This window comes from Schistocerca gregaria, chromosome 3 (assembly GCF_023897955.1).
Source record: "Schistocerca gregaria isolate iqSchGreg1 chromosome 3, iqSchGreg1.2, whole genome shotgun sequence".
In the NCBI taxonomy this organism is placed as follows: Eukaryota; Metazoa; Arthropoda; class Insecta; order Orthoptera; family Acrididae; genus Schistocerca; species Schistocerca gregaria.
The window spans coordinates 934,550,593-934,572,695 of NC_064922.1; the positions used below are offsets into that span (position 1 = coordinate 934,550,593).

At 42.6% G+C, this 22,103-nt stretch overlaps 1 protein-coding gene across 3 annotated transcripts in view; it reads right to left on the reverse strand.

Moving 5' to 3' along the window:
* Positions 1 to 22,103, reverse strand: part of LOC126355824 (rho guanine nucleotide exchange factor 10) — a 483,616-nt gene that overhangs the window by 56,189 nt on the left and 405,324 nt on the right. Inside the window, exon 1 of one of the 3 annotated variants that reach the window (XM_050006271.1) lies at positions 8,266 to 8,932. The exons of the other annotated variants lie outside the window; for them this stretch is intronic. Coding sequence (XP_049862228.1) covers positions 8,266 to 8,329 — 64 coding nt within the window. The 5' untranslated portion in view covers positions 8,330 to 8,932. Of the gene's footprint in view, positions 1 to 8,265; positions 8,933 to 22,103 lie in introns of those variants that run through there. 3 annotated transcript variants of the gene reach the window in all.

A 22,103-nucleotide genomic window follows, 5' to 3' on the forward strand; every position in this document is an offset into this window, starting at 1 on the left:
TTGGTCATTGTCAGCCGTTAATTTATACAGGGACGCTCCCATGAACTAATGCTGCAAAATGGAAAAAAATAACTAAATCACTGGACAGAGCACAAGCTCCCAATAGTTGAGCACAGCAGAAGACATTCAGCCGTTTCGTCCACTCAAAGGAACGATCACGGCGTTCGCCTTGAGCTATGCACAGGAGAATCGCGAAAGAGCTAAATCTGGATATCTACATGGAGCTGTGAACCACGTATCTACCGAATACACCTTTAGAGAGTTAACCATAGCGCCACGTCGTTTGGAAAGATTTGAGTTTGAATGTTTCTCCACGTTGAACGGAGATCCGTGAGTTATTAGCACATGCTTTGACGGGTATTTTTCCATTTTTTTACAAAAAAAGTCGTTTTCGAGCTAAGTTAGGTCAAAATATCAGTGGCTTCGTGGAAGCAGCTTAACTGCAATAATTTACCCTTGAACAACAGGTGACTGATGCTATTCTGATAGTTTAAGTGTCTTCTCAAGCTGAATGTGGTTACTATTATACAGGGCGTTTGAAAAAGATTTATCAGATTTCACAAGACTTTCCTCTACACGAAGGAAGGCAGAATCTTGGGGTAAATTTCGGCTTACGCAGGCAACAGCGGCTTTGTTTAATATATATTTTTTTTTCAAAAGAACGACCCGATTTTACAACAGAATAACTTCTACTTAGATGTACGTACAATACCGTGGTAACCCGTGACCCATCGCGCTCTACACGGTGCTGTTTATCACCGTCGTAGAAACTGAATCCTGTGTGGATGACTAATTCTCGGCTGGCGCAACGAGTTGACTTGTGTGGACTACGTGCAAAGCTGTGTGGAGTGCGCTGTACGTCTTCAGCGAGCTCGCAAGGGAATCTGTGGATTTCTCCTTACATGGACAACCTGCGTCTGGTGCCATCGACGAAAGCTGTAAGAGGTGCGGTGGCGTACTCTCGATTAAAATAATGTCGCACAGGTGTAAATGAACTGCATTAAAATCACGTCGCACAGTTGTAAACGAGCTGCGACTATTGTAAAGGAGAACGTAAAGTTTTTGTTGCCGTGCTACCGCACTCTCGACGCAATGCACGTTGGCTAGAAGAAGATCCCATATAATTTGTCAAACTTTACAAGGTTTGCCAAACATCGTACCATGTTCGGTGCTGTGTGACATTTGTCAAACGTAGAGCGTGTTTGACATAAATTTGGCAGAATATTTGACAAGATGGCGGACGTTTTTTGTGTTGATGTCTCGCCTCATATGTTTAGCGAGAAAGGGTTTTGTCTCAGTTTACCACACAACACCCTGAGTTTCCACAACGATGGAAATGCCCATCAAGGATAAAAACAAAACAGCACTGGCATTTACCAAACTGGTAGAGATGTCATCTCTCCCAGCCATTCGTTACGCAGAAGAGGTTAAAAATAGAAGCTCAATTCTACGCACGACATAGATGGAGTAAAATGAAATAAAAATGCTCCAAGTTCTCCGGTTCTTCCACGGACAATGCAGAGCTAGACCATTTAACTTCACACGTTGTGCAATTTTAATGAACTGTCATTAGAGGACTAAGTAGAAGGGAACGAATTTTCGCACTTTTTCAATGTGAGGGTAAAGTAACTCTAAACAAGTTATTAAAAGTTTCACTGTCTGTTCGAGTAAGTTGATGTAATCATCAGGTTTTCATGTGTGTGTTTGTCCCATTTCAAACCATTTCCTGGACCAGTGTCTTGTTTTCTTCTTCATAAGACTCAGTGTCAGAGTCAAGGTTAGAAACGCATTACCTGCATTTATGGCCGTTCCTACTATTGTCAAAATACAGCACACACGAACAGCGTCTGCTTCAAAAGTGAGATCTTGGTAGCTCATGTTCGGATTTGTCTGACAAATCCGTGAATAGGTAAGAGCGAATTTGACAAATAGGTTTGACCGTGTACGGGGGCCTTGGCTGTACCAAGGAGAAACCTGCCGGCAGCCTCATGGACGGGCGTCAAGGTAAACTTCTAGTGGTTAGTTAATATTTACCTAACGTTTCTGTGTTTATTTATGTAGAACATATTCGTCTTGAGAAATCATACGAATCTTTTGAAAATCTTGTATTATCGATAAACTGGATTCAGACAATGTTTAACTCTGTGTATTGAGTTGTGTCGTCTATTCTGTGTTTTATACGTTATGTAGACTGGTACGTAACGGCTTGTACGTATCCCCACAGATACTGCAATTGATAAACTTACTGTGCCTGACGACGATGAGTAACAATCGAAACTGCTAGCAATAATAAAGGTTCTCATAGCAGATGACAGTGGCAGAGCATTAGTTTCCATAAATATCAGCAACCAACGAAGCAGCATCTACTTAAAGTATTTCCTAATATTTTATTTTAAATAACATTTCAAAACAGTTTATGATGTGTCGTGGGCTATTTCGACTATTTGGTCAATAACCCCCTCCCCTCCACCCCAATCTGTAACGTCTCCTGGTAAAATACATATTGCATGTGGTAAAAAAAAGAGAACAGAATAATTAAACTGGACGATTGTAATTGCGTGGACAATGATTGTGTGAAATTCATGTAATAAAAAGAAACCATTACGTGTCATGTTTTATACTTGTATAGAATTATGTACCGATTTTTAAAAAAAAGATATCTGTGTCGGTGAGTACTGAAACCGCCACAAACGATACTTATTAAATATCAAACAAAGATGAGAATATGTCACAACGAGTATAAATAGTAGTGACCGAGCATTAATGTCTCTGTCGTCTTCTTGGAGTTACGTGGGTAGGAAGAGCCTGTGACGCTATATTGTATGCTTGTGTAGCATTAATTTGTCAAGATTGAGAAAATGACGCCATTAGGTACTGATTTGTAAAGATGTGTAATAATTTAATCTGTCTAAACGTTTTGAATAGAGTTACTTAGTGAAAACTTGCATTATGATTTGTAATAAGCTTGCCTGGCATTTCATCCCATCCTTTCAAGACATGTTCAGTTATTTAAATGTTATTCGTGGTGCAGAGCTGCGCTACGAACGAACGAGCCGCTGCCGCGGCGCAGTCAAACTGCATTAAATGAAACCAATCGTAGAAGCGGACAGGTAATAGTGAGCTAAAATCATTTCTTTTAGCTTTCGGGATTGTAGGGCAGAGCAGCAGATTTTATGATGTGTTTTACAGGTAGACGCGGGCTGCGTATGATACATTACTAACAGTGCAAAAAATATAATTTACCTTCATGACATAAAACAAATCTTGCTGTGCGTAGTTCTGATCTGGCAACCATTATAGTAAAAACATCCTTTTCTCTGACAATAGTCTCATGTTCTCGTGTTAGTCGTGGTACCTATTGGTGCCTTACTGTTAACAAAAACCCACTGTAAAATTTTGATGTTGAACAAACATTGGGTACTGTAACACCAGTATTGATAATATTCGGTGACCTTTTCAATAACAGTAAAGTAAGGAAGATACGTATTACTTTATAGCGAGCAACAGCAACGAAACAATGTTCCTTTAATAGAAAGCCAGATCCAGAATAATAAGAACATAATATATTTTGTTTTGTTGAAAATTAATTATCCAAAGAAAGTCACAGCACAGCATCCCTAAAATGTATTTCAGGGCTCTTTTCGTAGCAACATATTTTATATCATATATTAGTTGTTACGCGAACAGTAACAAAGCAGAGCGCCAGCGAAACAACAATAAACAGCGCGCTTTCAACTTCATTCAGGCGTATAGATACCGATTTTGTTGAAAATAATTACATACGGAAAGCACATATACAATTATGACCAAACAAAGAACAACGAAGGTCAGATTAACACAAACTTTACTGAGGTGACGAAAGTCATGGAATAGCGATTCGCACGTATACAAATGGCGGTAGTATCGTGTCCACAAAGTATAAAAGGGCAGTGCATAGAGGGAGTTGCCATTTGTACTCAGGTGATTCATTGGAAGAGCTTTCAGATGCGATTACGGCCGCACGACGGGAATTAACAGGCTTTGAACGAGGAATGAGATTTGGAGGTAGACGCATGTGACATTCCATTTCGGAAATCGTTAGACAACCCTCTACGTTATTGGGCCATGGCAGCAAACGACAGATGCGAGTGCCTTTGTTAACAGCACTACACTGCTTACAGCGCATCTCCTGGGCTCGTCACCGTATCAGTTGGATCCCAGACGACTGGAAAACCACGGCGTGGTCAGATGGTAAGAGCTAATGGTAGGATTCGAGTGTGGCGCAGACCCAAAATATCTATGGACCCAAGCTGACAACGAGGCACTGAGCAAGTTGGTGGTAGCTCTATAAAGGTGTGGGCTGCGTTTCCTTGGAAGAGGCTGGGTCTTCTGATTCAACTAAACCGATCATTGTCTGTAATTGGTCATGTTCTGCTACTTGGAGACCACTTGCAGCCATTCATGGAAATGATTATTCCAAACAACGATGGCATTTTTATGGATGATAGTGCTCCATATCACCAGGCCAAAATTGTTCGCCGTTGGTTTGAAGAAAAAACTGCTGGACAATTTCAGGGAATGATTTGACACCCAGATCGCCCGCCATGAATCCCACCGAACGTTTATCGAGTTCCTAAACGGTATTAGGAGCTATCCCATGACTTTTGTCGCCACAGTGTAATTGTATTGCTCTGCAAGTGATGGACAAATTACTGTCAACTCTCCAGATTGGGGTACAGTTCTCAGGTTCCTGGCGGGAACTGACACACGCTGTTATATAAACACACAAACGCAAACAGCGAGTGCGTCGTGGCGATGGTCCAGAAGCAGTGACAAAACTTTGGTCGAGGAGGAGGATCTTGGCGCGTCCGGAAAAGCACAGCTTGAACACACAGCACACCGACTCAGCTACTGTCGTGTATAGCACAGCCAGCGCCGTAAACACTACAACTCTCCGTCATCTTCTGCGCCACCTACTTCACGAGAACAATACGTACGTACATTATAGCATTCCGACGGAATCAGTGCGTGTACGAATTTCAGGAGCTGTAGAGTGGAACAACAAACGTTTCACAGTCTCGCTCCACAGAGGAGGAAATTTCAATTCTGGTTGCAAATTTAGCTAGCGAGCACACCTTTTCCAACAACACTTTCGTTATCTGCTGAAAGAAGCCTAACAAATTTTCTATGGTTACATTTTATGAGTTCTAATTGAACTACGGTTTTAACTGGCTGTGGGTATTATTTAACTAGAAAGCTACACCCCGTTTTGCACTGAAAGAAGTGTCCAACTTCACCTTTCAAATATATGTTTTTCAACTAACCATAAATCGTCCACTTCCTCTACATTCGGCGAGGTATGAAGCACATAACATGCCTTTTAATAATTTGCGGACCGTACACCGACAACTGACACGATATTACGATGTATGCTACAAAGAAGCCATAAATCGAAGGTTGCTTTCAGCAATCCAGCGACTTCCTCGCTATGTCTTCTGTCGAAGCTGACCTTTTCCGTTATCCAATCCGAGTACAGGTCACTTAGTCCCAGCCAGAGAATCCTGTGTAAATGCGAGGCCGTACATACATAACGAGGGGCAACTGTCGAAGCCCCTACTCCCTTTTTCCTCCAAGAAAAAAATATTACATTAAAAAAGGGACCTAGCTTCCTGCTTCGCACGCACACAAACGCTAAAGATCTCATGCGAACTGCAATCTCTGCGTTAAAATACGTTATAGGTAGTAGAGACCTGTCAAAGTGGTAAGATTAGTATATTTGCTTATAAATAAACACAGTTTTTTCTGCAGGTAGTTCTCGAGTTCTACTTTGTACGAAATTGTGCTTCCTCATCAAACCAGTCTCAGGACTGAAGACCACAACAACAACAACAACCATTCTACCACAAACTTACCTGAGTTGCCCTTCTCCCCAACCAGGCTCAAATCCGGGGTACGCTTCTGTGCACACGTTAGCTGTTAAAACTTCACCGACTACCGAGCTACATGACAGCAAACGTATCTGTCACTTATTACACAAACAATCCATGACTAACCACAGTACGATGAGCTAAAGGCGTACCTTTTCTCTATAAACCATATTTGTTGCGGCGTTTCGGACACAACGGTAACGGTTGTCTCGTAGCTACAATAGCACTAAGTTTTGCGTTGAACTAGCGAACGCTGCAGTTCCATAAACGATGCCATGCTGCCTGTAAATGTTGACTAAGATTCTCTTCGCACTATTTAGTTTCGGCCTTAGACCATTTTCAAGTACTACTCTCCAACAACTTTCGGCGTAAATTTCGCAGCGAGTACGCTAAAAAATCTCCAAGCAGGCCTACAATTTACTTTTGTATCAAGAACTTTGTTGAGATGGGTTGTCACTGGCCTGAGTGTTGATGATTATGTCCAACTGGTTCTGGTATTGTGCATTGGATATGCTCGAAAACTTTTTAATTCCACAGATCGATGAAGATATCCGAGATGGGATTGTTTACTACCAGCAAGACGGTGAACCACCTCATTTCCTCTCGGAAGTTCTTGGTTTCCTCAGTAATAGCTTCCCAGGTCGATCGATTGTCCGTGAAGCGCTAATGGAAAGACCACTTCGCTCCCCAGACTCGACACCGCTGAATTTCTTTCTCTGGCGTTACATTAAAGACCGTGTGTGTGTTCCTCCCCTACCACACAATTTAGCCGACCTGAAAAGTCGAATCTACGCTGCCGTTGCACAAGTTACGCCCAATTTCGTGCAACGAGCGTGGTGGGAAAAACTGATAACCGGTGGCATGTTTGACGCATCACAAATGGTAGACACATAGAACCAAAGTGACACTTGACATTTATGTGAAACATGAGGTTGTTTGCTACAAATGACAAATCTACGATTCTGTAAGTTGTCTCAAAGTTGTTAAGTCCTTTATGACTCACCCTGTAGTATCTGGGAATCCAATGGATGGGTTTCAGTTTGGTGAATGCCTGGAGAACGTTACCTACCATCACGGGTAGCGCCAACTGTGAAGTACAGATGAGGTGGTGTACGAGATGGGGGTGTTTTTCATGATACAGGGTGGTCCCCTCGGTGCGCTTAAGAAAACGCTGAATGCGGAGCAATATAAACACATTTTACACCATTGTATACCGCCTACAGTACATGAACAGTTCGTAGACGATGAGTGTATCAGCATAAATGCACTCTGTCACAAAGCATCATCTGCCAGGCAATAATATTTCTGAAATGGGCTTGTCTACCCAGAGTTCCAACCTAAAGCCAATTGAACACCTTTGGGATGAGTTAGGACGTCGACTTCGCTCCATATACCGGTATCAGGTGTTCTCTGGTTTCGGCTCTTGAACAAGAATCGGCTGCCATTGCTCCACCTGGTTAACAGTGTCCCTAGTAGATTTCAAGCTGTCTTCAAGGCTAAGTTGGACATACTCATTTCCGACAATATTTGTCAGGACACTTTTGATCACTTGGTGTACAGACTCAAAGTAAACGTCATCATCATGCAGTCATCCTTTGCCACACAGCGACAATCCGATGCGGTATGGGGCAGTGTGGGGTTAGTACACCGATCTTCCACCTGTTGTCCGCTACCAAATGCTTCAAATGGCTCTGAGCACTATGGGACTAAACATCTGAGGTCATCATTCCCCTAGAACTTAGAACTACTTTAACCTAATTAACCTAAGTACATCACACACATCCATGCCCGAGGCAGGATTCGAACCTGTGACCTTAGCGGTCGCGTGATTCGAGTCTGAAGCGCCTAGAACCGCTCGGCCACATCCGGCCGGCCTGTCCGCTTTCCAGACCTCAGATTCGCTAATTTTCACTGAAGTAGCTGTTCAGTGACATCAGTTCATTCAAATACGTGTTGAAATGGCATCAGTAAGCCGAGTGTTTGGACCCTGTTCCAGTCCTGCCACCAAAGAGGGGTCCTTGGCAGCACCGGGAATTGAACCCGGAATCTTCTGCATAGCAATCAGACGCGCTGACGGGCGTTATAGTCCATATATAAACTAAACAGTTGAAGGAGACGTAGAGTCATTTAAGTTAACTCACGGCAACTGTGAGCCGAACTGTATATATTTCGATTTGCCGTGTAGGGCTCAACATTGTCTAATTGAAATTTGAAACTGTGAGAGTAATTCACAAATAAGTCGCGATGATAAGAGGACCAAAGTGCTTGGTATTTCGTGTCCTTTCGAGAGAGAGAGAGAGAGAGAGAGAGAGAGAGAGAGAGAGAGAGGAAGGGGGTGCATTAAAATAGAAGTACTTACCAAGACTTGACAATGACCTATGGCGCAGCAGGCCGCGGCCTTGAGAGAAGAACCATCCCGGCATTTCTCAGCCGAAATTTAGTGGGGAAGAAGATGAGAAATTTAAATCAAGACCCCATCGAAGGCACTCCACCATCCACCCTCCACTTCTTTAACTCCTACACACAAACTGCCATGCTGTTGTGAAGTATTTATGATCAACAGTAAAGAAAATCGTATCAACTGTGATAGCACAATTCTTTTTTACAAGGCGATTGTCAGGTTACACTTTTCACTGCACTCGGAAAGATGTAATGATTTCTCTCGAAGCGATTCATTCTCGATTCTCACATAACTGAAGCTTACAACGGAGCTTTGTTGCGGTAAAACCTAGTCAGAAAGTCAAATTTGGCACGAAATCGAGTGTTTCACTCGCTGCCGCTTTTCCAACAGCAGGCAAAAAGAGCTATCACTGTTCGCAGGGCATCGAGGCTCACTGTGTGGGGGAGCAGTCGGGCACGCACACGTACGTACTACTGGCACACGACGCAGTTCCAGGACAGCAGACGATTTCGAAACGGCAGCAGCTGAGAGACAGGCGAATCACACGAAACTGCGGCGAATGGTTTGCGGCGGCAGCACGGGAAGCGAAGAAGAGACGGCTGTGGCGGCTCGCAGGAGAGGCGACGTACTGGTGTGCTGTTGGGGGCCGTGCCGTGTGTAGCCACGGGCGGATGTGCTAAGCGGAGACTCACAACGCGGTACAGTCGCGGCGCCTACGCAATGGGCTCCGCCAAACAACCTGCTGCGCGCACCCTCCCCTCGACACGAGTACTTCGCTCAGGCCGTCTCTAATGAGATGACTACCAACAATGGTTGATGTGTGCAGTATGGCACTAATAGGCCCAATCCCGAAGAAAGCAGGTGTTGACAGATGTGAATATTACCGAACTATCAGTTTAATAAGTCACAGCTGCAAAATACTGACGCGAATTCTTTGCAGGCGAATGGAAAAACTGGTAGAAGCCGACCTCGGGGAAGGTCAGTTTGGAAATGTTGGAACACGTGAGGCAATAATGACCTTACGACTTATCTTGGAAGGAAGATTAAGGGAAGGCAAACCTACGTTTCTAGCATTTGTAGACTTAGAGAAAGCTTTTCACAATGTTGACTGGAATACTGTCTTTCATATTCTTAAGGTGGCAGCGGTAAAATACAGGGAGCGAAAGGCTATTTACAATTTGTACAGAGACCAGATGGCAGTTATAAGAGTCGAGGGGCATGAAAGGGAAGCAGTGGTTGGGAAGGGAGTGAGACAGGGTTGTAGCCTCTCCCCGATGTTACTCAATCTGTATATTGCGCAAGCAGTAAAGGAAACAAAACAAAAATTCGGAGTAGGTATTAAAATCCAGGGAGAAGAAATAAAAACATTGAGGTTCGCCGATGACATTGTAATTCTGTCAGAGACAACAAAGGACTTGGAAGAGCAGCTGAACGGAATGGACAGTGTCTTGAAAGGAGGATATAAGGTGAACATCAACAAAAGCAAAACGAGGATAATGGAATGTAGTCGAATTAAGTCGGGTGATGTTTAGGGAATTAGATTAGGAAATGACACACTTAAAGAAGTAAAGGAGTTTCGCTATTTGGGGAGCAAAATAGCTGACGATGGTCCAAGTAGAGAGGATATAAAATGTAGACTGGCAATGGCAAGGAAAGCGTTTCTGAAAAAGAGAAATTTGTTAACATCGAGTATAGATTTAAGTGTCAGGAAGTCGTTTCTGAAAGAATTTGTACGGAGTGTAGCCATGTATGGAAGTGAAACATGGATGATAAATAGTTTAGACAAGAAGAGAATAGAAGCTTTTGAAATGTGGTGCTACAGAAGAATGTTGAAGAATAGATGGGTAGATCACATAACTAATGAGGAGGTATTGAAGAGGAGTTTGTGGCACAACTTGACTAGAAGAAGGGATCGTTTGGTAGGACATGTCCTGAGGCATCAAAGGATCACAAATTTAGCATTGGAGGGCAGTGTGCAGGGTAAAAATCGTAGAGGGAGACCAAGAGATGAATACACTAAGCACATTCAGAAGGCTGTAGGTTGCGGTAGCTACTGGGAGATGATGAAGCTTGCACAGGGTAGAGTAGCATGGAGAGTTGCATCAAGCCAGTCTCAGGACTGAAGACCACAAGAAAAACAGTGAGACGGGGCTGCCAAGGGCGCTGCACACAAATGATTCTACTGCTGAAACTTCCAGGCAGATTTAGAACTGTGTGCCGGACCGAGGCTCGAACTGGGGACCTTTGCTTTTCGCGGGCAAGTGCTCTACCAACTGAGCTACCCAAGCACGACTCACGCCCCTTCCTCACAGCTTTTTAATTCCGCCAGTACCTCATCTCCTACCTTCCAAACTTCACAGAAGCTCTCCTGCGATCCTTGCAGAACTAGCACTCCTGAAAGAAAGGATATTGCGGAGACATGGCTTAGCCGCATCCTGGGGGATGTTTCCAGATTTTCTCTTTGCAGCGGAGTGTGCGCTGATATGAAACACTCTGGCAAAGCTGTGAGTATGGGACGTGAGCCGTGCCTGGATAGCTCAGATGGCAGAGCACTTGCTAGCGAAAGGCAAAGGTCCCCAGTTCGAGTCTAGGTGCGACTCACAGTTTTAATCTGCCAGGCAATTTCATATCAGCGCACACTCCGCTGTAGAGTGTAATTTCATTCTGGATTCTACGGCTGTTCTTATAAGATGACAAGTATTGAACTAAACGTAAATTAGATACAAACTACGGCGTGCACACACTTTATTCAACATGTAAACGTCACTACAGATATTCGGATTTAGGTTACGACATTTTCAGTATGTCTGCCATCATTGGTGGTGATGTGGCGCAGACGAATAGCGAAATTCTGCGTGACCCACTGTAGTGTCAGAACATCGATGCTACTGGTGGCTTCCTGAACGGCTGTTTTCAGGTCAGCAATGGTATTCGGGTTATTGCTGTACACCTCTTTAATATAATAATAATACTATAACTACTATCAACGTGATCAGGCCCAGTGGACCACACGCATCTACAAGTTTCCTCCTCCACTGTATTCTGTCCATTGCTGCTATCCGCCATCCGTCCACATCTATTGACACTTGGTTTAAATCTTCATGGAGTCCATTCCTCCAACGATTCTCGGGTCTCCCTGGCGGTCTCTTTCCTGTATGTGTGAAATCCAGGAGCTTCCGAGGCCATCTGTGATCCTCTATCGGGGCCAAATACCGGCCCACTGCATTCGTTTGGCTTGGACATTTCCTGGTATGTTGGGTTGCTGGCATAGTTCCTCGAGCTCTTGGTTGTATCTGATCCTCCATTCCCTGTATCTGCATCCAGAACCGGACCGAAGATCTTCCGAATCACTTTTCTCTCAAAGACAAGGAGCTTATGGAAGTCAAACTTCCGGATACTCCATGTCCCACAGCCATATAGAACAACAGGCTGGATCAGGGTTTTGTACAGTCGAATCTTGAACTGTCTGGAGAGGTATCTGGACCAGAGCAGTTGTGCTAGGCTGTGGTAAGATCGGTTTCCTGCTTATATTCTGACATTGATCTCTGCTTCACGTGAAGAGTTCTCAGTGAAAGTGCCCCTAGGTATTTGAATTCTTGCACTCTCTTGTAGGACTGGTCCCCAACCTGCAGTGATTGTAGATGGCCAGCAGTCTGACAGTGACCACGCGTGATAACGAGGTACTCTGTCTTGGCTTCGTTTATGTTTAGCCCAAATTTGCGGGCAGTCTCCTTTAGTGCTTTGGTCATTTGCTCCAACTCCTCTTCCGACCTAGAGAGTAAACAGATGTCGTCTGCATAGGTATGTCTTTAATATAGCCCCACAAAAAGGAGTCGCATGTGTTCACAGCCGGAGAATTTTGAGGCCAGTAGAGACCCAAGCTAGCGGACTCTGGGCACCCCACAGCCAGAGTCCTCCTCCAGGACACCAAACACACTCCTGTTACCAGGGGGTTGAGCTCCGCCCTGCATGAGCCACGTGAAACTAAGGGTCACTTTGGATAATGGGGATGAAATCATCTTCCAGAACGTTCATGTACCGTTCTTTAGTCTCCGTGCCATCAACGAATATCGCACCGATTATTCCTTGACAGGACGTTCCACAACACACAGTCACTCGTGAAGGGTGACGAGATTTGTCGATCGCGAAATGCCAATTCTCAGTGAGCCAAATGCGCCAATTTTGCTTCTTGACGAATCCTATCCAAATGAAAGTGGTCTTCGTCGCTAAACCACACCATACTAATTTCCATCATGCCCCGCGGCCTACCGTGCACTTTGGAAGTCCTAACGCAAGCCATTCAGAAGTTCGGACGATTTTATTTCATATAGTTCAATAATTGTCACCCTGTACCATCAGAGCCAACCTCGCGCCTGTGTTATCGCGAAATTCAATAAATTAAGTTAATGGGAGTGTTTGCTTATGTATTTACGTGGTAGCTTTGGAGATTCAACTGTATTCGTGAGATTTTCGAATGGTTTGTTTCACATAAAAACATGTATAGAGTCGTACACTCATCACGGGATGACAGAGCTTTCAGGGACGAAAAGTTAGTCACGTATTGTGACGTCACGACGTGGAATTTCAAGCTCCGCAAAAGACCGTAGCGTGAAAGACTGATTAAGGCAATATATTGAACACGGCTGCGCTTCAGCAACGGTTAGAGATCAATAAATGAATCTAAAGCAGATAGCCGGTTGCAACGAAAGGTGGTTTTATTCAACCTTTGACGACGGTTTCGACTGATGTAAACCCGTCTTCACACATACATGTAATTAAAATTTCACATTGGAAAAAACACTGAATAATGAAGCGATCTGACACTGGTCCAATGAAAATATGCGATAATCACTGTAGACATAATTAAATATGCTGGCCTATCATGGCTAGTCATGTAACAATAGTTAAAATTCAGAAAGAAAACCAATCAAATAACATGACCGGTCATGTTATGAGCTCCAGGCCGACACTGTATACAATGGTAATCAAATGAGCGTTTGGCGTCATTGGCTGGGAGGCCCCTTACGTGGCAGGTCCGGCCGCCTTGCTCCGGGTCTTATTACACTCGATGCCACATTGGGCGATCTGAGCGCCGGATGGGGATGAAATGATGATGATAACACAACACACAGTCCCTCAGCGGAGAAAATCCCCGACCCAGTCGGGAAACAAACCCGGGTCCGTCGCGGATAATGTGCGCTGACTGCATATCTATACGGACAAATGTCAGATCGCTTCATTATTTCGTGTTTTGGCAATGTGAAATTTTAGTTACACGTATTTCTGAAGAAGACGGCGCTTTACATCCGTCGAAATCATAGTCAAAGGTTGAATAAAATTACCTTTTGTTGCAACTGGTTGGCTGTTTCGGTTTCATATACTGAATAAGATAACAGGTGTTTGCTTTCTGGAGAGAAACGAGTTAAAAGTCACAAGGAAGAATTTGGTACACGCGTTATTGGATTTTGTCGTTTTTATAGTTTAAGCACATACTGCACTTGAGATTAGTTTTCTATCATAACTTACGCCTTATGAAACTACTGTTTTTCAAAGCACCAGCACATTAAAAGATCTGTCCCGAATGCGTCGATATTGATAAAAGTTGCGGAAAAAAATTAAGAAAAACGTCATACTGGTACTTTAAGACTTTTCATATTTCGTAGTTTTCGCATTACCAACTTGCAAGGTATAAAAATATGCCTTTTCAAGGCAACGGCACACGGAAGTGTTATCAAAAACACGTAGTTAAATGAATTTTATCCATATGGATGCTGTTGAACTCAGTGACTGTTCCTTTATAGGTTCTAGAAAAATGTGTACATTTATTGATCTCCAGAAATATAAACATCTACATGAATGTATAAACAACTGAGCATGGGCGCAAGCCCGAAATCAGTCGTGTGACAAATAAATAACCTTTTATTGTGATTGGTAGCGGAAATTTTTCTATAAAATAGTTAAATGTCAATTACTGACGCAACGACGGTCGAACGTAAGGCTAAAGTCATGGTTGTCAACCAAACTAAAGTCATGGTTGTCAACCAATGTGAGTTCACCATAGTGTACTGAGTACTGGCATGGAGCTGAATCTGAAGCAGTTGTTTCTACGTTTCTAAAAGATTCTGGGAGTTTCTTATAACATAGTAGGAGTACGTTTTGTAACATAAGATGCCACGTACACACACGAGCGCGCTCTCTCAAGAGTGAGTCTTTTCGTTTTTCTTTCAACATACCAGGGAAAATGGACCAACTAATTCAAAGATTTCTTTCTAAGCAACTTGAGAGCTTCCGCTGCTTGCAGTGCGATATTTTACCCTTTCTTGTTTCAAAGTCTTGCATTTCATAAGTTCTAAACATTCTGCTACTGAATAGAAGTAATGATCAAGTAAGAATGACCTTAGAATCTTATTAAAACATGAGACTAAGAAAATAATTATCTTATGTGGAAGACTATAGTAAATTTGTGTAGCACTGTTTGTAATGGGATTTTTAAAAGCTCACTTCCTTACTGACTGGTCATGTAACTTTCCGTTTTGCTTTGCAATACTGAAGTTTCTATGAATACTGCAAACGGAACAGCATGTTTAGATCCAACTGAGTCAATAGAGATTAACACATTTAAATATAAGGATCATCGTTACCTCCGAAAGATACGAGATTAGATCCCTTCACACACTGACCAGTGTGGAGTGAGACGAGAACAACGCGCAAAGGCCCTAATTACGAAGGCTATACCTTTGTCATGTGTGAGAAGAGCGAAGTAAACTTATGTTTAAATAAAGTCAAAAACTGTTTTCTTGAGTTCCATAGCATCAAAGATAAATGTCATCCATTCACTTTAGATAGTACAATTAATTCTATAATAGCTGTTTTTCATTTGGTGTTTAAAAATGGCTCTGCGCACTATGGGACTAAACTTCTGAGGTCATCAGTTCTATAGAATTTAGAACTACTTAAACCTAACAACATCACACACATCCATGCCCAAGGCAGGATTCGAACCTGCGACCGTAGCGGTCGCGCGGCTCCAGACTGTAGCGCCTAGAACCGCTCGGACACCCCGGCTGGCATTTGGTGTTTAAAACTAAGGTTTTGTACTCCAAAATGTTTAATAATTATGTAAAATTTGACACGTTTTTGCCTAAGTGCTAACTGTCACATACGAGTTCATAAACACAAGTGTAAAAAAATTTTTTTGAAATCCAGAATAGGAAATGTGATTTTTTTTCAAATTTACCCTGGCATCCTTGAACAATTTGAAATACAAAAAAGTTATTTGGTGTTCTAAGAAAGTGCGGAATGAAGGTTTATGTCGGGGGAGCAGGCAGGTCAGTCCATTGGCCGAATTTCCTCTCGTTCCAAGAGCATTTTACAGACAGTATTCACATATACCACTGAATATACCACCAAAATTATACCATTGTGCGAAGCACAATGCAGAAGATACGACGTCAAAAACACTGAACTAAGTGAAAATGAAACTACAGGGCGATATTCCGTAGTGATACGGGTGAGACGTGTGTGCATGTTCATGTAAAGTATGTTAAATTCGTATGAAATATTCAACATGTGCGTACACGCAAACAAAGCCACAGCTAAAAAGCTCATCCTAAACCCCTGGAACAATTCCAACGAAATCTAGTACACACATTAGTTACGATCTGGAAATAAATACTGTCGAGATAAGGACAACCACCCTCCCATTGGGGTGAGAGCGAGAACATGGACAAAGAAAGGGGGAGGAAGAGGGGTTGAATGGAGAGAGTGGGAAGAAGACATGTACAGAGAAAGGGGAGAGGATGAGGATGAGATGAGCAGAGAGCGCGGGTGGAGAAGATGGGCAGAGAGCGGGTGAAGGAAATGGGCAAAGAGGGGGTGAAATAGGAGATAGACGGAGAGAGGGGTAAAGAGGAGATGGACTAATAGAAGATTGGAATATATTATGTTACCAATCATCTTTCTTTTACAGTTACATATACATACCTGGCGGAAGCCAGATACTAGGCTAGTAGAAAATAAAGTGACCAGTCGCAGTTTTTCAATTATTTGAAGTAACAAACACTGCGCAACACCTACGCTCCATTTCTTGTTGTCTGTTGAGTGTTGTGTGTCCCAAACACAAAAAACATATACGTCAATTAGAAGTCAACAAGTGTGCTGGTCACGAAAAGGGCTTAGCTGGAAGATGGGCGAGAGGCTTCGAAGCTCGATGTGATAGATTTTTTTTTAAAAAGATGAAAAACTGTGGCTGAGCTGCGATCAGGAAAATAAACTCCAGCCAGACTCAGCTTGAGACAGTGGAAGAGAGCAACCGCTGACCTTTATTGTCAGTGGCCGTATGAACTTAACTGCAATTACTGGAGGGAAAGTGAAGAAGGAACAATTTAGAGGGGGCGTTCAAAATGTTCACAGCCAGGAGCTAAGCGACATACTTAGCGTCTGCGCCAACGCGCTGAGCAGCTAAGAGCCAAACTATAATACGATAGCTACTATTCAAATTCACAATCCTTCGACATCAGCTACAAAAATTTCATAGTCGACATTGTTCGTATTTCTGAAGAACTTGGTGTAGTCGCAAATCGTGGGCGCGATCGTTATACAAAACTGACAAGCAGACACGATGACCAGATGCCGACATCTGCACGTGTTTTAGACATCCGCTAACATTAAGAGGATGGTTTCTTACGGTAGTGACTAATTCATGTCCCAATGCAGCGGCACCACACTAATTTATCCAAACCCAAAATGACTTCGGAGATGATGATCATCTGTCACTGGCTTTATGCCATTACAAGCTGACGATAGAGACTGCTGACGTCACGAGCTATTTTTCATTCGCACACTAATTCCGTGGGGCCGATGGTCTTTCTAGGTTGGTCTCTTCAACCCCCACAAACCAACCAACCAACCAACCAACCAACCAACCAACCAACCAACCAACCAACCAACCAACCAACCAACCAACCAACCAATTCCGTACAATCTGGACATTTCAAACATTTTCACTACTTTTTTCAAGTTATCCATTTTACTGACTAGAAGTCGTGCCTAATGACTGCCAGCTTCCCTTTGTGCGACTTACATACCGACAATTCAAGCGAACAAATGCACAAAATAAGTAATACCGCAACTTAGTTGAAGCAACTATTATCAGCATATATATACTTGAAAAATGCGTGATGAACACAGTACTGTCTTGTAAATTATTTATTCACAACCAGTTTCGATAATAGATCACAGTGTTGTATATACGAACGAAACATGGCTTTCTTTTTGTTTCGTTCATATGTACAGCACTGTGAAGGTGGTCTATGATCCAAACTGGTTGCGAAATAATAATTTACAAGACAGCGCTATGTTCATCATGCATTTTTCTAACCGAACCTGATTAAGCTCCAAGGTGATAGAAGATTATGGGACGGATTGCGATATCAAAAGTTGAACATATCTATGACTGACTTGAAATACCGGCCGAAACGTTGGTATATAATTTTACAGTATGATTAATGCTAGTCTAGAAGAATTTTATGGATACACTGACTTCGGCTGCAAAAGGCCGCGAATCAACCGACAGACACTTGTTTCCTAAATGGACTTCAAGAAATGCCAAAGAAAGGATGTATAATGTAATGTATAAATACGTAAAAGCGTACGAAACCATTCAGATATGAATACTTCTCACCTCAGCTCATTCCATAGTCCGTAACACAGCATTACACCGACTTTTGTATTCCATTGCATAAAAAGTCTGCAGAATAACTGTACAGAAGTGTTCTCAGAAAAGAATTAAGAAATGGAATAGACACTTTCTTAGAAACAAATTCTGAAAGAACGTAGCTCCATGATTGTGCGATTTCGTCAGCTTGCGTTCTGATTAATGAGACACGAGCTGGAACCGTGAAAGTCTCCAGTCGTGTTTGTGTGTTTGCTCAGCCACCAATGATGGAGTTCAGAGGTATTTTACGCGATCTGTTCCAAATTCCACGCTGCGTAATCAACTGTCCAGCTATAGATTTGTGACGCGTGTGTAGCACACCAGCGTAATCCATGTATATTTAGATATTACAACACGGCACGCGGAAAGGTCAGTCCACTTCTGGTGTTTTCACTGGGCAGCTGCGACGTAAGCGTCAGCTGCTTAAACAGAGCAGTCACGCAGCGTCCATTTTCGACTGTACATAATGACAGAGTACATCTGTTATGCAAGAAAATCATCGTGACACCCACGTGTTTGGTGCCCTGATCAGAGCAATGGCAATGTAATATGTCTTCGCACTACGTCTCGAGTTCATTATTGTGTTTAAGATTCTCGTTGTTCAATTGTAATTGTCTCAAAAGTTATTTGATAGTAAATATTTAGTACAAAAATAGTGACTAAGTGCGAGGCTATTAATCCAATCGTCCGGCGTTTAATCCCTGGTCGGTTCACATACTTTTTTTGGTCCCTAATCCCTCCTTTCAGCTCTGGAGATGACCTGTTAATGTGAAAAATGTCCTGTTGCAAAGTAGCTCAGATTCTGTCAATATCGCGCTTTCTCAGTTCAAAGGTCGGAGGAAGCTGAGACCACACTACCCAAATTGGACCATACATAGTGAAGCATTGCGATGTTCAAAACAACCTTGGCGTTGTGGACCGCTTTCCCCCCCCCCCCCCCCCCTTCCTTTTTAACTAAAATGTATGTACGCATTTTCCTTACTATACATATACTTTGCAATTAACACTTTACCCCCCTTCCTTTTTAACAAAATTGTATGTAAGCATTGTTCTTAATCTACATATACTCTGCCATTCACACTTACGTGCGTCGCAAAAGGTTCATCGAGCCACCTTCAGAACGTTTCTCTACTCTTCCAATGTCGAACAGAGCACGGGGAAAAAACAATTCTTTCTGTGCAAGCTCTGATTTCTCTCATTTTATTGCGATGGTCATATTTCTGCCTATCCAGAAATCTGTATTTATTCATAACATTGCTCCACTGCAATATTTGTTTAGGTCGAAATATACAAGGTCTAGTTGGGCTGTAAGACAAGTAAACCCTATCATCTCCGACGACGTTCTATTCCCAGTTGTTAGCTCTTTTAGTAAATTTTAATTTTATCCATATTTTGCAGCTTCAAACGTGACTGTATTCAATACACTGGGAGAATGAATTTGAAAAACACGCCTTCAGTCACAAATTTTCATGTTTTATTAAATACACGAAGCATTTAGGACCTTGTGGGTCCATCGTCCGGCGTAATTTGTCTTAAAACATGATTCATTTTTGCTCTTGAATTAGGCGAAATGCATATTCCACATAATCCAATAACTTTTTATCATCATCATAATTCATTCTTCTCTCCGTCCTATTCATGCATATCACTTCACTCAAGACGCACATTTGCATGCACATGTTTGTATACACTACACAAAGCAAAAATAAATCTTATTTAATTAAGAGAAGTTACACCTGATGATGGATCCATAGGGTCCTAAATGCATCATGTATTTAATAAAACGAAAATCTGTGACTACAGGCTTTTTTTAATTCATACACCCCCCCCCCCCCCGAACCATGGACCTTGCGTTGGTGGGGAGGCTTGCGTTTGCGTGCCTCAACGATACAGATAGCCGTACCGTAGGTGCAACCACAACGGAGGGGTATCTGTTGAGAGGCCACAAACGTGTGGTTCCTCAAGAAGGGCAGCAGCCTTTTCAGTAGTTGCAGGAGCAACAGTCTGGATGATTGACAGATCTGGAACAATAACCAAAACGGCCTTGCTGTTGTGGTACTGAGAACGGCTGAAAGCAAGGGGAAACTACAGCTGTAAATTTTCCCGAGGGCATGCACCTTTACTGTATGATTAAATGATGATGGCGTCCTCTTGGGTAAAATATTCCAGAGGTAAAATAGTCCCCCATTCGGAATCCGGGCGGGGACTACTCAGGAGGACGTCGTTATCAGGAGAAAGAAAACTGGCGTTCTACGGATCGGAGCGTGGAATGTCAGATCCCTTAATCGGGCAGGTAGGTTAGAAAATTTAAGAAGGGAAATGGATAGGTTTAAAGTTAGATATAGTGGGAATTATTTAAGTTCGGTAGCAGGAGGATCAAGACTTTTGGTCACGTGAATACAGGGTTATAAATACAAAATCAAATAGGAGTAATGCAGAAGTAGGTTCAATAATGAATAAAAAAATAGGAGTGCGGGTAAGCTACTACAAACAGCATAGTGAACGCATTTTGTGGCCGAGAGAGATACGAAGCCCACGCCTACTACAGTGGTACAGGTTTATATGAAAACTAGCTCTGCAGATGATGAAGAAATTGATGAAATGTATGATGAGATAAAAGAAATTATTCAGGTAGTGAAGGGAGACGAAAATTTAATAATCATGGGTGACGAATTCGACAGTAGGAGAAGGAAGAGAAGGAAACGTAGTAGGTGAGTATGGACTGGGGGAGAGAAATGAAAGAGGAAGCCGTCTGTTAGAATTTTGCACAAAGCATAACTTAATCATAGCTAACACTTGGTTCAAGAATCATGAAAGAAGGGTGTATACATGGAAGAACCCTGGAGATACTAGAAGGTTTCAGATAGATTATATAATGGTAAGACAGAGATTTAGGAACCAGGTTTTAAATTGTAAGTCATTTCGAGGGGCGAGGTTGCACAGAGTTTCAGGGAGAGCATAAGGGAACAATTGACAGGAGTGGGGGAAAGAAATACAGTAGAAGAAGAATGGGTAGCTTTGAGGAATGAAATACTGAAGGCAGCAGAGGATCAAGTAGGTAAAAGAGATACTGAGTTTAATTGATGAAAGGAGAAAATACAAAAATTTATTAAGTGAAGCAGGCAAAAAGGAATACAAAAGTCTTAAAAATGAATCGACAGGAAGTGCAAAATGGCTAAGCAGGGATGGCTAGAGGACAAATGTAAGGATGTAGAGGCGTATCTAATGAGGGGTAAGATAGATACTGCTTACAGGAAAATTAAAGAGACCTTTGGAGAAAGGAGAGCCACTTGCATGAATATCAAGAGCTGAGATGGGAACCCAGTTCTAAGCAAAGAAGGAAAAGCAGAAAGGTGGAAGGAGTATATAGAGGGTCTATACAAGGGCGATGTACTTGAGGACAATATTATGCAAATGGAAGAGGATGTAGATGAAGATGAAATGGGAGATACGATACTGCGTGAAGAATTTGACAGACCACTGAAAGAAAGAAGGCCCCGAGAGTAAATAACATTCCAATAGAACTACTGACAGCCTTGGGAGAGCCAGTCCTGACAAAACTCTACCATCTGGACAGCAAGATGTATGAGACAGGCGAAATTCCCTCAGACTTCAAGAAGAATATAATAATTCCAATCCCAAAGAAAGCAGGTATTGACAGATGTGAAAATTACCGAACTATCAGTTTAATAAGTCACAGCTGCAAAATACTAACGCGAATTCTTTACAGACGAATGGAAAAACTGGTAGATGCCGACCTCGAGGAAGATCAGTTTGGATTCCGTAGAAATGTTGGAACACGTGAGGCAATACTGACACTACGACTTATCTTAGAAGGAAGATTAAGGAAAGGCAAACCTACGTTTCTAGCATTTGTAGACTTAGAGAAAGCTTTCGACAATGTTGACGAATACTCTCTTTCAAATTCTAAAGGTGGCAGTGGTAAAATACAGGGAGCGTAAGGCTATTTACAATTTGTACAGAAACCAGATGGCAATTATAAGAGTCGAGGGGCATGAAAGGGAAGCAGTGGTTGGGAAAGGAGTGAGACAGGGTTGTAGCCTCTCCCCGATGTTATTGA